This window comes from Bubalus kerabau, chromosome 3 (genome assembly GCF_029407905.1).
Source record: "Bubalus kerabau isolate K-KA32 ecotype Philippines breed swamp buffalo chromosome 3, PCC_UOA_SB_1v2, whole genome shotgun sequence".
NCBI lineage: Eukaryota > Metazoa > Chordata > Mammalia > Artiodactyla > Bovidae > Bubalus > Bubalus kerabau.
This window is the reverse complement of record NC_073626.1, coordinates 37,067,568-37,082,520: the sequence shown is the minus strand read 5'-3', so window position 1 is coordinate 37,082,520 and position 14,953 is coordinate 37,067,568. Positions and strand designations below refer to the sequence as shown.

Sequence of the window (14,953 nt, the reverse complement as noted above, 5' to 3'; positions counted from 1 at the left end):
CCAGGGGCTGAGCACACTCGCCTGGCCTGCCCCCATCCTTTTCCCATCACCCCAGGCAGATTTAGCTGCTGACAGCTGCTTGGGACTCTGCCGCCAGGCCTTGGCCCAGACCCGCCGCCTCTCCCCTCTTTCTCATTGACTCCAGAGCCTCAGCCCCTCCATGGCTCAGAAAGAAGAGGCCGCGGCGGCCGCGGAGCCCGCCTCCCAGAATGGCGAGGACGTGGAGAACCTAGAGGACCCCGAGAAGCTGAAGGAGCTGATTGAGCTGCCGCCCTTTGAGATCGTCACCGGGTGAGAGCTGGGCGTGGGCTGGGCTCCTGCTCCCCGGCAGGAAGCAGGCGGGACAGGCTGGGGGACCTAGGATGGTAATAGTAGGGGTCAGGGTCACCGCAGCCTTGAGAGCACACCGGTGTGCACCACGTGGGAAGCAGCAGCAACACGCTCTGGGCTTCTCAGAGTGACACCTCCGATCAGCAGAGGTAGAACTCAGGAATAGAGGACCCTGAGAAGGAAACCAGCCCTGGGGCTTCCTGGTGTTGAGGCGTCACCTTCCTCTCTGGGTAAAAGCAGTTTAGTCCCGGCGAATTTGGTGAGATCATGGGATACCGCCAGCACATTTCAATACGGTCCCAGAGAACCTCCTCCTTCAACTTCTGTCCCTGCTTCTGAGTGGGCCTCTCCTCTGCCCATATGTCTCCCTCTCTTTCTTTACAGCTTCTCCCTGAGGTAGAAGAGCCTAAGGCAGGAAAGACAGATCCATCCTTTTCCAAGCTAGAGTGAGAAGCAGTCTGTTTTTCTTGCTGCATCATCTCTGAATCTCCCCAGGGGCTGAGATTCGCATCTGCCCCCAGGGTAAAAGAGAGGTTACAGGCCAGGTAACACAGGCCAGGGCTGGAACTTCTGGGCAGGGGAGGTGTTCCTTCACCCTCCACCACAGCCTGGAGGGAGCAGGACCTAGAGCAGAGAATGCTGAGGCTCCAAAGAGGGTCCCCCTGCCTTGTCTAGATGATGCCACCTCCAGGAATGAAACAGGGCAGTCAGCCTCCTCTTCTCTTCCTGTCCTTTTGGCAGAAGATTCTGCTAAATTCCTGAACAAAGACTAAGAAGGGAATTTGTTGTTGTTGTTGTTTAGTCATTAAGTCATGTCCGAGTCTTTGCGACCCCATGGACTGTAGCCCACCAGGCTCCTCTCTTCATGGGATTCTCCCGGCAAGAATACTGGAGTGGGTTGCCATTTCCTCCTCCAGGGGATCGTCCTGACCCAGAGACTGAGTATGTAGGGGCATAGGATTCTTTCACGGGAGTCTCCAGCAATGCCCACAGGCAGAGGAGGGGTCACAGGAAGAGAAATTCCGGGAAGAATGGAGGCATGATGCCTTCAAGGGCAGAAGGAACCCTAGAGGTGATTGGGACTTGCTGTTTGAAGCTGGGTTAGTGTTTTTCCAGTCCTGGCCTGGCTGCAGTTTTTTCATTTGGAACCTTAGGAAGTTGTGCTACTTGATTCCCAAGTCCCCTTCCCGCTGAGACATTTTCCGGTTTCTAAGAGAACCTGAGGGAAATGTATCCTAGTTCCTGAGGCAAGGCTTCAGGGAAGAGCCCCTGAACTTGTACTTGTCCGTGGCCAACCGAGTAATGTCACCCTCGTCCCAGGATTAAAGGAGCCACAGGGCACAGATTAATATAGACATAGGGAGAGCTTAGGGGCCGCCAGGCGGGGAGAGTCCTCCATTCCAGTGGCTTTTTATGGAAAGAGATCCTTTTTCTAACAGCTAAGTATGCTGGCCCATGCTGGCCTTGGTCTGTGTCTCTCACACACACAGAGGCACACCCACTCTGTGCTGTGCTGTAATCTCCCCGGCACAGGGGCAGGGGCAGCTCAGAAGAGAGAGTATGTTTGCCGAGTTGAACATGCTTTGGGAGCTCAGGGTGGTGGGTTTTGAGAGATTAAATCCTCTGATGTCACGGACAAGTGTCCGAGGGTTTATGATGCCAGCACACCCGAGCTCATTCCAGCCTCACCGTGAGGCTGAGAGAGGAGCTGTATCACCATCACACTACAGCTGGGGAAACAGAGTCAGGGAGGCCCAGGCACGTTCCGAGACCACAGAACTGTAAGAGGCACGCTTTCTGACTCCAGCCTAGCGTCCTTCTCACTGGTCTCCCAAACAGAGCTCCCACCTGTCTCCATCCTCCAGGTGGTGAGGTGCAAAGGCTTCCTGAGCCAAGGCTCCCCAGTGAGGCACAGGAGGGCCACTTTCTGGACACTCTGAGAGCAGTTCAGGAGGAAGGTGGAGCCCTTCGTATTTCCCGGACACAAGGAACAGCTGTGATGATCTGTCTCCTGGGCCCCTGAGGGTAAACAGACAACTTAAAATAGCCCTGAGGTGCGGCTGTGTCTGTGAGGGGACAGGCCGAGGGAAAGCTCTCCTCTCCTCCGCTCTCCAGGTGTCCTGGCATCAAAGGGCCAGCAAAGCCCAGCCTCCCTGGGGGAGGGTCTCATCACACTGCTCTTTAGAACAGGGCCCCAGACTAGAACAGCAGATGGCTTTTGAGCAAACAGTCTGAGAGCAGGGGCACTACCAGGTACGAATAAGGAGAAATGTGCCCACTTGTCGTGATTCTGGTGTGAATAGGGCACTCGGGATAGAAAGCAGGGAATTCCCAGGTGGTCCAGGGGTTAGGGCTGGGCACTTTCCCTCCCGAGGGCCCAGGTTTAATCCATGGTCAGGGAACTAAGATCCTACAGGCTGCGTGACTCGGTCAGAAAAAAAAAAGAAAGCAGACTTAAGAACATTAAAAATGATGTGATAGAAAATGCTAGCAAAAGGCCTATAGCAGCAGCGGTGTGCCCAGGCCTGTTCATGCCTCAGCTGAGAGCCCGTTGGACTCATCTCTTACCACGTCTGTGTCCACTGACTTCCTGTTGGTTTCTTGAAATCTCCACAGTGGGTGTGTATACAGGAAAGCAGCAAATGTTAGAAATCAGGGCTTTACCAAAAAAAAAAAAAAAAAAAGCACTGAGAGAGAGAACCCTCTGAACAGGAATGGAAGGGCAGAGGAGGGATGTGCTTAAAAGGGGAAGACCTGAGGCCCAGAGAAGGCACCATCCTTCAGTACCAGGTTTAATTTTCAAAAGTCAACCGTTGTCCAAAGAGAGGTGAGATTACTCAGTCTGTCTTTTGGATGAGGAAACCGAACTTCAGAGGGAGAGATAATTTGCCCAAAGCTAGTAGGTGAAGTCAGGCTTCCCAGGTGGCGCTAATGGTAAAGAACCTGCCTGCCAATGCAGGAGATGCAAGAGACTTGAGTTCGATCCCTGGGTTGGGAAGATCCCCTGGAGGAGGGCATGGCAACCCACTCTAGTATTCTTGCCTGGAGAATTCATGGACAGAGGAGCCTGGTGGGCTACAGTCCATGGGATTGTAAAGAGTCGGACACAACTGAATGACTGTCACCTCATAGCTGATTAACAATGTTGTGAGTTTCAGGTGGACAACAAAGGGACTCACCATACATACACATGTATCCATGGTCCCTCAACCGCCCTCCCATCCAGGCTGCCACATAACACTGAGCAGAGTTCCCTGTGCTATACTGTAGGTCCTTGCTGATTATCCATTTTAAATATAGCAGTGTGTACACATCGACCCCAAACTCCCTAACCATCAGGGAGAGCTTCTTGAGGGGAGAAGTTCCAGATATATTATTAATATATATACAAAGATCCGACAGCACTAGGCTCACAAGAGAATTCCTCTGGTTCTCTTTTGCTTCTGAACTCAGCTTGCTTGAGGGAAGCTCTGGGGCACCTGAATGGGTTGGTTCCCCATCCCTCCATCTCAGCTGCAGCTCTGCCTGGCAGCACCCCTTGCTGTGTGTTTGTCTTTATCTCTAGTTATGTTCTGTATGATTTTACATGAAGCTGAACCTGCTATCAAAGGGGTTATTCTGGAACAGAGATAAATGGCACAGGCAGTGAGTCTCCTTTCAACCACTTCTTTAGCCACCAGTCGTTTACTCCACCCACGTGAGGAGAGAGAGGAGAAGCAGGGTTCAGAGAAGGGCTGGGCCAGGAGTCGGGGGCCTTCAATGCCACTGTTAATGCTGTGACTGCTCGCCCCTCACCTGGACTCCTGAGCAGACTGCAAAGGCTTGTTTCATAAAGGACAGAAGATGGTCACGGACTCTGGTCTCCTCTGAGGGTCAGGGGAAGGTGGAAGCATATGTGCAGGATGGCATTCCTCTGAGAAACAGGGCGGGCCCAAGAAAAAGGGCGGGCCCAGGGCTTGCGGAATCCCATCCAGAACTGCCAGTCAGGAGCTAGCAGCCCATCAAACACCTTCTTAGCTCCAGGAAGTCTGGCTGTTAGAACTCTGTTTCCCCACAGTCCTCCTTCTGACGATGCCTGCTCTGTAGCATCCACTTTGAAAAGTGGTCTGAGAAAGGGGAAAGGAAACTCAGATTGGCAATTCTGCCTCTTTCAATTGAGTAGGTCATGAAAAGGTCTAGTGAGCAAAGTGGAAATGAGTCACCACTCAATTACCTGTGAGTAGGTTTACTGCTTCATGGATTATTTGGGGGGCAAATGTCTATAATCTCGGAGGAGCTTCCACTGCCCTCCAAGTTGCTTGCCTTCACTGTCTAGATTTAGGAAATGCAAATGTTTTTTAATGTAAAAGTGAGGGGGGGGGAATATATATATATATATATATATATATATATATATATATATTACATTGAGTCACATATCTTCTCCATCCATCAAGCAGTTGTCCCTCTTTTTCTAGATATAAGGATTCTTGGTTTCCAGCCTAGAGAACTGCCATGTCCAGAAACTCAAGTCTAAGGAGATGAAGTGTGAATAGCCTTGTTTGCAGAAAGTATGAGGAAATGGTTCCTAAGGAGGTGCTGAAGTTGGCAGGAGGGAGTAGGAGTTATGCTGTTAGTTTCTGTGCTTGAAGAAGGGACTGGGCCCACGTGAAGAAATCTATCATCAGCATCTCTCTCCTGGCCACCACTCCAACATACACTCACACACTCACACACACACACACACACACACACACACACTCACACACACACTCACACTCACACTTCACCAGGAAAAGATCTGCTGGGGTTGACAGCAAAGAGCTATATGTAAGTATGGTACTGGAGCATGTCATGCTACTAGGAAATAAAAGATGTGTGTGATTATCTACAAAGTCACTGTCACTATTTCTGTCTTTCCACTAGTGGGCATAAGGTTATTTAGTCGCTCTGTCATGTCCGACTCTTTTGCGACCTCATGGACTGTAGCCCGCCAAGCTCCTCTGTCCATCGGATTTCACAAGCAAGAACACTGGAATGGGTTGCCATTTCCTTCTCCAGGGGATCTTCCTGACCCAGGGATCGAACCCATGTCTCCTGCATTGGCAGATGGATTCTTTATTATTGAGCCACCAGGGAAGCCGAGTGGGCATAATAGTGTTGACTTACTTTGTGATTCTATAACATAACCCAAGATGACCACGTTGGCTAGCTCTCTGGAGAAATTTCAGACCACCTCTGCTCTCCTGGTGGCCCTCCAGGACCTGGCTGTTTCAGTCTGAAAAGCCCAAAGAACCTCATTCAACCTGTATGCTCCTTCTAGAAAAACCAAGAATTCCACTGAGAAGCCAAGCAGGCTCAGTCTCTGAACAAATTCCAACAAAGACTGGGAGCCGAGACCTTCCGTGACCTTCCTTTGCCCCTTGAATGCACTTCCCTTTCTGTGGTACTGGGTCCAGAAAGCCCTGCTGAGTGACAGTGCAGACCATGAGGCTGCTGGCCCCAGGAGTTGGAAACCGATATTTATGGAGAAGTGAATGTTCTTCCTCTCCATTGGCCTTCCCATTTCTCTGGGTCCTTTCCTCTTGCCTAAAGAAGAGGAGGACAGACTGAGAGAAGCATCAGTTGTAGACCATCCAGCCAACATGCAACCTCACACTGGGCCACACATGTCTTCTTGACTGGGCTGTACTTGGCAAAGTTGGAGCAATACTTTCAGTTTCTGAAAGGAAACCTGAGGGACCACATAGGAAGCTACTGCTGAAGCCCCCAAGCCAACCAAGCAGCTATGAATCCTTCCAAAACCTTTACCTGTGAATCCATCCTACAGGTGGCTCTGGATTGGACTTGGGGATGGTTGGGGGGGTGGGGGTGGGATTGGGGGTGGTCTGGCACTGATTAGAGAGGGGGAAAAAAAAGGTTTCAGCAAGAAAGGTAGGCTCTGTGCTTCTCAGGAGAAAAAAAAGCCACTCTAGGAAGTGAAAGGATCATTTAGCAACTGGCTGAGTTGAGGAGTGGTCTTCTGGGGTGAGTTTACCGGGGAAGAGCTCAGTGTAAGTGACTTCCCAGCAGGGACTGAAAGAGGAGAGGGGAATCATCAAGCCATCCTTTCTCCCCAAATGTTAAGTAAATAATAAACACATTCAACCAGGGACAGAGGGACTTAAGAGAGCTAAAGATAGTACCCAAAGGAATCCCGGGGCTGGGGCCCCAAACACATCCATCTCCACAGTGGAAACTTAACCTGACAGCAAGGGACATGGAAACCTAGGTGGGGAAAATTTGGTGATGGGGGAGGGGACAGCTGCAGGGAAACAGCTCACATTTACTCAGCTCTTTGGCACCTGCTACTTATCACTAAGAAGCCAAGGCCCTGGGATACCAGGGATCCCCCTGCAGCCCAGGGAGTTGGGTGACCTCTCTGGGGGGAGGGAAGGAGTGTAGGGAAGAAAGAGCAGAGCTACTAGTTGGGGATCCTCTGGGGCAACCACAGAGATCACATTTTTTAAAGGTTTTTATTTTTGTCTGCACTGGGTCTTCATCAATGCATGTGGGCTTTCTCTAGTTGCAGCAAGCAGGGTTTCTCATTTCGGAGGCTTCTCTTGTTGTGGAGCACAGGCTCTAGGGAGCAGGGCACAATAGTCGCATCATGAGGGCTTAGCTGCTCCTCGGCATGTGGAATCTTCCCGGAGCAGGGATCGAACCCCTGTCCTCTGCACTGGCAGGCTGATTCTTAACTGGTAGACCACCAGGAAATCTGAGATTACATTTTTTAAAAGAAAACATTCAGCCTCTCCAGCTGGTACTCATCCCCTCCTCTCCTTCTGACCTTTTCAGTCTCTCTTCTTACAGCCTCTTCATTCTCCTTGGCCTTCAGTTCAGTTCAGTTCAGTTCAGTTCAGTCGCTCAGTCGTGTCCAACTCTTTGCGACCCCATGAATCGCAGCATGCCAGGCCTCCCTGTCCATCACCAACTCCCGGAGTTTACCCAAACTCATGTCCATCAAGTTGGTGATGCCATCCAGCCATCTCATCCTCTGTCATCCCCTTCTTCTCCTGCCCCCAATCCCTCCCAGGATCAGTGTCTTTTCAATGAGTCAACTCTTTGCATGAGGTGGCCAAAGTATAGGAGTTTCAGCTTTAGTATCAGTCCTTCCAAAGAACACCCAGGACTGATCTCCTTTAGGATAGACTGGTTGGATCTCCTTGCAGTCCAAGGGACTCTCAAGAGTCTTCTCCAACACCACAGTTGAAAGGCATCAATTCTTTGGTGCTCAGCTTTCTTCACAGTCCAACTCTCACATCCATACATGACCACTGGAAAAACCATAGCCTTGACTAGACAGACCTTTATTGGCAAAGTAATGTCTCTGCTTTTCAATATGCTATCTAGGTTGGTCATAACTTTCCTTCCAAGGAGTAAGCATCTTTTAATTTCATGGCTGAAATCACCATCTGGCTTTCAAACCTGCACAAATCTTCCCTATTTTAGAAAAACATGCACATACAAACAAGACAATCTTCAATTCTGATGCTTGCTTCTTTAGCTTCTCTTTTTTTCTTACCTTATTATTACCAAACTTTTTGAAACACCTGGCCTTTTTCTGCTGCTTTCATTTGCTAATCATCCACCTCCCCTGGAAGCCACTGGACATATTCCTCACCAAGTCTGGTGCCCTAAGTCACCAAGTGGGCTTCCCAAATTTCAGAGTTTTCCCCAGCTTCACTCTCTCTCCCTAAAGTCACCCCTGTAACTCTTCCATGGACCTGTTTCATTATACTTTTCTTTCCTCAGGAACCTGTAACAATGCTCTATTGACTTCCAAGTCAAGGCTAAACTTTCAAGAAACTTCACCATGGGTCCTTACTCCACTTCGTCATTTTCAGCAGTCTTCTACTGTTCTCAGCTGTCTTATTTACATCTTTTCTTTCCAGCTAGAATCTAGCTGGTAGATTATAAGCATCTAAAGAACAGAGGCTAAGTCTTTTATGGTTTTGAAATGTGTCAATACTACACAAGTTAATTCATATCAAAGTACCCTGAGATAGCCTAGCCTCAAAAATAAACCTTCTTGGACACTTACATGACAACCATTCTTTCGCCTGAGGGAAAAGATGACATGAGAAAGTCCTTGGGAGAGCCTGGGACCGCACATTTTAGGCCACCCCTTACCTGAGATGCAATATCCGTGAGTGACAAGGAGAGATTATGAAAGCATGAAATACTCTGCACAATCTTTGCCTTGCTTTGTCATGAGAATTTTTACATGCTTGCTACTTTGTAATACTATTTGGACACTGCTTTTCAAACCTGGCTACTTATTTGAATCATCTGGAGCATTTTTTTTTTTTTTTTAATACTGATGCCCGGGCCTCCTCCAAATGTTCTGATTTATTGGTGTGGGGCACCAGCACAGACATTTGTAGCTCCTCCAGTGGATTCTAATGTACAGTCGGGTTAAAGAGTCACTGAATTAGAACTCTGAACATGTGCCATGTGTTGGGAGTGAAGGTGTGTTTGAAGATCTGTGCTAGTGTGGTGTCCAGGATGCACACCGCACTCCACGTTCTCTCTTCTCCTTTAGATACACCATTTGCATTCCTTCATGCCTTTGTCACCACCGTTAGCATATAGGCAAGGCCTGTTTCAGTGGAGAGAATGAATCTGTCCCCGGGGGAATTGATCTTGGAAAGCCACCTACTCCAGGCGAGTCCTAGAACAAGAACTCATTACCCACTCTCTTTCCCTGTACCTTTGTCTCCTTGACCCATAGGGAGCGACTGCCTGCCCACTACTTTAAGTTTCAGTTCCGGAATGTGGAGTACAGCTCCGGCAGGAACAAGACCTTCCTCTGCTATGTGGTGGAAGCGCAGAGCAAGGGAGGCCAAGTGCAGGCCTCTCGGGGGTATCTGGAGGACGAGCACGCCACTGCCCATGCAGAGGAAGCCTTCTTCAACAGCATCATGCCGACCTTCGACCCCGCCCTGCGCTACGTGGTCACCTGGTATGTGTCCTCCAGTCCCTGCGCGGCCTGCGCGGACCGCATCGTCAAGACCCTCAACAAGACCAAGAACCTGCGCCTGCTCATCCTGGTGGGGCGGCTGTTCATGTGGGAAGAGCCTGAGATACAGGCCGCTCTCAGGAAGCTGAAGGAAGCCGGCTGCAGACTTCGCATCATGAAGCCCCAGGACTTCGAGTACATCTGGCAGAATTTCGTGGAGCAAGAAGAGGGTGAATCCAAGGCCTTTGAGCCCTGGGAGGACATTCAGGAGAACTTCCTGTACTATGAGGAGAAGTTGGCAGACATCCTGAAGTAGGCAGCTAGGTTCAGCCTCACGTGAGTCTGTTCACTGTCAACTTGGGTAGAAGGTCAGGTGGAATGAGTGGTCTCTTTGATTTTCCTTTGAAAGGATTTCATCTGTTTTTTGTTTTTTCTGGTTGGTGGTAACAACATTCTTAGATCCTTCCTTTTCTCTTTCCTCTAAATTCCTCTTCCTAAATCCTTTCTCTCCTATCCTTTTATATCAAACTGACTTTCTCCCTAACTTAGAGTGCTCAAGGGTGATAGAAATCCAAAAGCTTTGATGAGACTCAATAACTTTCTAAGATGAGGATGGTATAAGGACCTGTTGCACATGCGCACGTGTGTGTGTGTGTGTGTATGTGCGTGCACACATGCTCAATCGCTTGGTCATGTCCACATCTTTGCGGCCCCATGAGCTGTAGCCTGTCAGGCTCCTCTGTGCATGGAATTTTCAGGTAAGAATACTGGAGCCGATTGCCATTTCCTACTCCAGGGGATCTTTCCAACACAAGGATTGAACCCTCAATGACTCTTGTATCTCCTGCATTTAGCAGGTGGATTCTTCACTACTTCACCAGCTGGGATGCCCACAAGGACCTGTTACTGAAAAGCAAAGATATTTCAGTCCTCTAACAAGTCCCCATGTCCACCTGTCCAAACTTATAAACTCTAGACACCTTCTAGACACTCTGCCCCCACCCCATTTGCAATCTTACCATTCTATTTTTCCTTTAATGCTCGTTTTTCATTCCTACAGGGGCATTTTTTCCCCTCATTTTTGGTACTTTTGAATGTCCTTGAATGAATTTGTATTCAACTCTTTGTGAGGAGAAGGGAGGCAGAGAAACTCATGTTTTCAAAAAAATGGTTCTGCTTCGAGGGAGACCAGGAATTGCTGTGTGAACATACAATGCAAGAACACTTCTCTTATGTTGAGAAGACCTCAGCAGAACTTGCAGAAAAACGATGAATTCAGGAATGGAGATAATAAAGCAGCAAGTTCTGCTATAAAGAAATGTTTAAAGGGTTAAAAAGGTGTGTGCAAATTAGGCAACAGCTCAGAAGTAGCCTCCTAACAGGTATCAAGATGGGATAGGAGAACTGGAAGATTAGCTACTTAAGCAAATAATTAGGACACAATTAAGGTCAATTCGACCTCTTGCTGAGGGTAAATTAGACTCTTTCAGAGAAACAGGCCAATTGCCCTCAGGAAAAGAGCGTACAGGATCTCCTACTGTCTCCTTTTGAATTTGGTCTGATCTAGTTTGCTCCCACAGAAGTGCTATGTATGACTAAGTCCCTTTACAGGACCTGAGTTACTGATCAAAAATTTCCCTTACCAGAGAATAAAGGGTCTTCACACCCTCTTATGCAGCTTTAATTCTGGACACCTCACAGATTATTAAACCACGAGAGCAGCATGCTTCCATGAAGCTAGTGCCTCTCAGTCTCAATAGAGAGATGTTGCTTCATGGGCATGTTCTGGAAACATCAACGTCCAGAGCCTGATGCTGGCAGGTCTGTGCACACGGGGTGTTGATCGTTCTCCAGCTGAGCATTCGCCAATCCACGAAGTCACAGTTCTCAGCCATTTCTTACAAAAAAAGCAGGACCCATTCACTGAATTCAGTGAGACCAGGGTCAGACAGTGCCATGTGATAACGTGCTCACCTTAAAGTAAGACACCACTCAAGAGTGGTGGTGAGTAATAATACAAAGATTTCTAAAGGTGACCTCTGAAAATACAAAAAATTTCTTGAAGATTTTATTAGTGTAGGGACTAGCACTCATAAACCCTACATAAATTCTGTAGAATGATGACAGCCTTATTTTAACTCTAGTATACTTTCTTCTTAAAGATCTTGTAGTCACAGGCCACTTCTTCCAGCTGCCTAACTAGCAAGACCTCAGAGATGAGTGTGTCTTACCTATTAAGTCAAATAATTAAATAGCTAAATCTGCTATAAAAATTAAGCATTTCAAGGATTAAAAAGCTTTTAATTTTGGATAATTGAGAGTTGCCTCTTATGCTGATCTAAATCAACATGAACAGATAAATCAGTTTGAGAGAAAAATCCACTTCTAAGTCAAATTATTTTTTAATAAAATATTACTGGACATGTTCCACATTCTAAGCCTCCATTAGTGTACATAATTGTATTATCTGGACCCATTAACATGCTTCCCTGTACTCTGTTTGAGTTGCTCATATTCCTGAAGGGAGAGGTTAAAATGTACGAAGTTTAAAAAAAAAAAAAAAACTGGCATGAAATCAAGTTGTAATCTAAAAGCCCCAAAGAACTTTGCTTAATTAAAATACTCTCAAGAAATGAGCATTTGTTAAAGAAAATGTGTCTCATATGTCTTCTTCCATCTTTTGAAAAAATGACAGAATAGGATTTAACCATATAGTTAAAGCAAGATAACATAGTTAAGCTTCCCAGGTGGCTCAGTGGTAAAGAAACCACCCACCAAGCAGGAGACATGGGTTCTATCCCTGGGTTGGGAAGATCCCCTGGAGAAGGAAATGGCAATCCACTCCAGGATTCTTGCCTGGGAAATCCCATGGACAGAGCAGCCTGGCTGGCTAGTCCATGGAGTTGCAAAGAGTCATACACGACTTAGTGACTAAACAGCAGCAGCTGTAACATAGTTGAAGCAGATCTCTTCTGGGGCTTTCTCTGTGTGAACCACACCAAAATATAATGAAACAAATCCAATCCTGAGTAAAACAGAAATCACAGGTGACTATGAAGAAAGTCAGGCATTCATTGAGGAAGGAACAAAGAAACCCTAATTCAAAAAGAACACTCTTCGTCGTTTGGGGCCAGCAGGGCTCTCAGTAACATTGCTTTGTTTCCTCACAAAGGTCTGCCTGCTGCCACCGAGAGACAGCAATGACACACGTGGTCATCCGGGACATGCCCGACTTCCTAATACCGCTTGGAGCTGGACAACATTCAACACCAGCCAATCATACTGCCGAAGGCCCTCTGAGGACTCAAAATACACTTACGCTGTAAATCCCTTAAGCTGTACCTCTCTCTCTAAGGCTGCTCTTAGGAAACAGGAAAGTGAGTTGTGAAGAGAGAAATGGCACCAGGCTCCGTGGGACTGAAGGTCCGTATTATTCCCCCAGTTGGGCTTAGGGCCAAGAGCCTCAGACCCAAAGTCTGAACAGATCTTTGAAACATGTCTAGAAATGCATCTCATGTTAAGTTGGGATTTTTTTTTTTTTTAAACAGCAACATTAATAAAAGAGGTGGCATGGTCTTTCTGTGACCAGGTTTTTTAAGGAACTAGAACATTCAGAAATTATAGACGGTGAGCAAATCCCAGAAACAGGGATGTCCCAGGTTACGAACCAAGCCACGTTATATAAAGTGGAAGAAAGGCTTAAACCAGAACTTGCCGGGGCTACACAGAATGTACCAACTCCCATGCAGACTTCACACCTTTGTCTTGACCTTCAGAAAATACTGTCTCAAGATGACTTCTAAATGAGTGGCTTTTCTCTCCTCTGAAAACAAGGAGTATGGCAGAGGATGAAACAAAAGGCACAGGAAACCTGTTCCTAAGGAATATAAATATCCCAATTGCCAATCCATAAGCAATTAGCTCCGTGATTAAAGAGGAAAGGGCGAGAAGTAGGATTTAAATGTTTGGATACACATAATGTAGGGATAGTCTGTGCGTCATACTTGATGGCGAGGGCAGGATGGTGTCTAAAGTCTCGTTTCTTGTCTGAATCCTATGTAGAAGCAAAATTTCACATGTGAATTTCTGGGTGTTTGCCAAACTCTAACTAGGTTTCCAGGAATAATGTGTCCATTCTGATTATCAGGTCATGCCTCCTTTCCCCAGGCTTCAAGTGTGATAAGTCATCGGAATTTGACCCCAAGACTATCTGCAAATGACAGGGCACTTTATCACACCCCTGCGGAATTCCACTTACGGCCAGACCTTCACAAGACTAGGTTTTGTTAACAGAAATGTGAACAAGGCTCATACTCCATGAAACAAATTAACCCTAATCCTAGAAAACCAATGTTTCGACCCAGTGATAACATTTATTTGCAGAGTTAAACAAAATACTTTAATTCTAAGTTTCCTCTTACCACCCCACTCTCCTTTTTTGTACATTCTTTCTTCCCTTTCAACCTCACTGTGTCTGTAGACAGAAACAAAGCTTCAAGAAAAGCCTTAGTCTAAAAGTTTGACAGTGAACTTGCTCCCAGCACTGCCCCTACCCCTACAACATAGAGAACTTGTCTGTTACACAGAGAGATACAGAAGTCAAATACTTTTTGAAACTGCTGCCTCATATCAGGCTGCCACGCAATAAGAACACAAGTCTAAAGTACAAAGATTACATTTAACCAGTGCTCTCCTGATGTTTCAACAAGCCCCTTCTAAAATCCAGTTCTTTTACAATTGGGAAAGCAGCAAGTCCTCTGACAGACCAAGAATTCATTCTATGAAGAAAATCAATAGGCCTGTCTAATCTCAATACCACAGTAAGAGAACAGAGGGTGGAAATAGTCTCCTTGTTTCCCCACACCTCTGATACTGCAAGTGAAGTCGCTCAGTCATGTCCAACTCTTTGCGACCCCATGGACTGTAGCCCATCAGGCTCCTCCGTCCATGGGATTCTCCAGGCAAGAATACTGGAGTGGGTTGCCATTTCCTTCTCCAGGGGATCTTCCCGACCCAGAGATCGAACCCAGGTCTCCCACACTGCAGGCAGACGCTTTAACCTCTGAGCCACCAGGGAAGCCTGATACTGAACCACTGGCTAAAATCCATGAGCCTTATTCTTCCACCATGGAAATCAAGAGTGGACAAAGTGCTGCTCTGAACTTAGAAGGGGACAAATTTACTGTTTTCCATTTTAGCTGGACACACATCAGAATCCTCTGGAACTCAAAAACACAAAACCGACCATTCTCTCTCACCCCTACCTACCAAATTAGAATTCCTGTTTAAGAGGGAGTGGACCTTTATTTTAAAGTGATGTGTATGGATTTTGTTGAGAACTGCAGATTGAGTCATTCATTAGTTCACACTAAGAACTTTGCCAGGTATTTCACATATGTTAGTCTATGTTTTATGACTGAATTCAGACAGGTTTAGTCACAGAAACTGTATGGTGGACAGGAGAGAAAGAGTTCAGCACAAGGAGATTCTAAAAGCCTGCCTTTCCAGTGTTCTTGCACATTCTGATGTCTTCTCACCTTGCCACTCTTCCTACTGGGCCCTCTTTCAGATTAAGTTACACGTGAATCCTCCATCAGCCAAACACAGAACAACAAAGACATGTGCAAAGAACCTCACTGGAGC

At 47.1% G+C, this 14,953-nt stretch overlaps 1 protein-coding gene across 1 annotated transcript; it reads left to right on the top strand.

Annotated features, from left to right (window-relative positions):
- APOBEC2 (apolipoprotein B mRNA editing enzyme catalytic subunit 2) lies at nt 1–12,886 on the top strand. Its single transcript, XM_055571451.1, has 3 exons — nt 1–291; nt 9,083–9,646; nt 12,483–12,886. The coding sequence occupies exons 1-2, from the start codon at nt 161–163 to the stop codon at nt 9,624–9,626; spliced, it is 675 nt and encodes a 224-aa protein (XP_055427426.1). The 5' UTR covers nt 1–160; the 3' UTR covers nt 9,627–9,646; nt 12,483–12,886.
- The last annotated feature ends 2,067 nt before the right edge of the window (nt 12,887–14,953 follow it).

Bases quoted from the DNA above. Each gene is read 5' to 3' on its own strand.
- APOBEC2 (XM_055571451.1), top strand. From the start codon at position 161: ATGGCTCAGAAAGAAGAGGCCGCGGCGGCCGCGGAGCCCGCCTCCCAG. The intron at 292-9,082 runs GTGAGAGCTGGG...CTTGACCCATAG, and splicing joins CCCTTTGAGATCGTCACCGG to GGAGCGACTGCCTGCCCACT.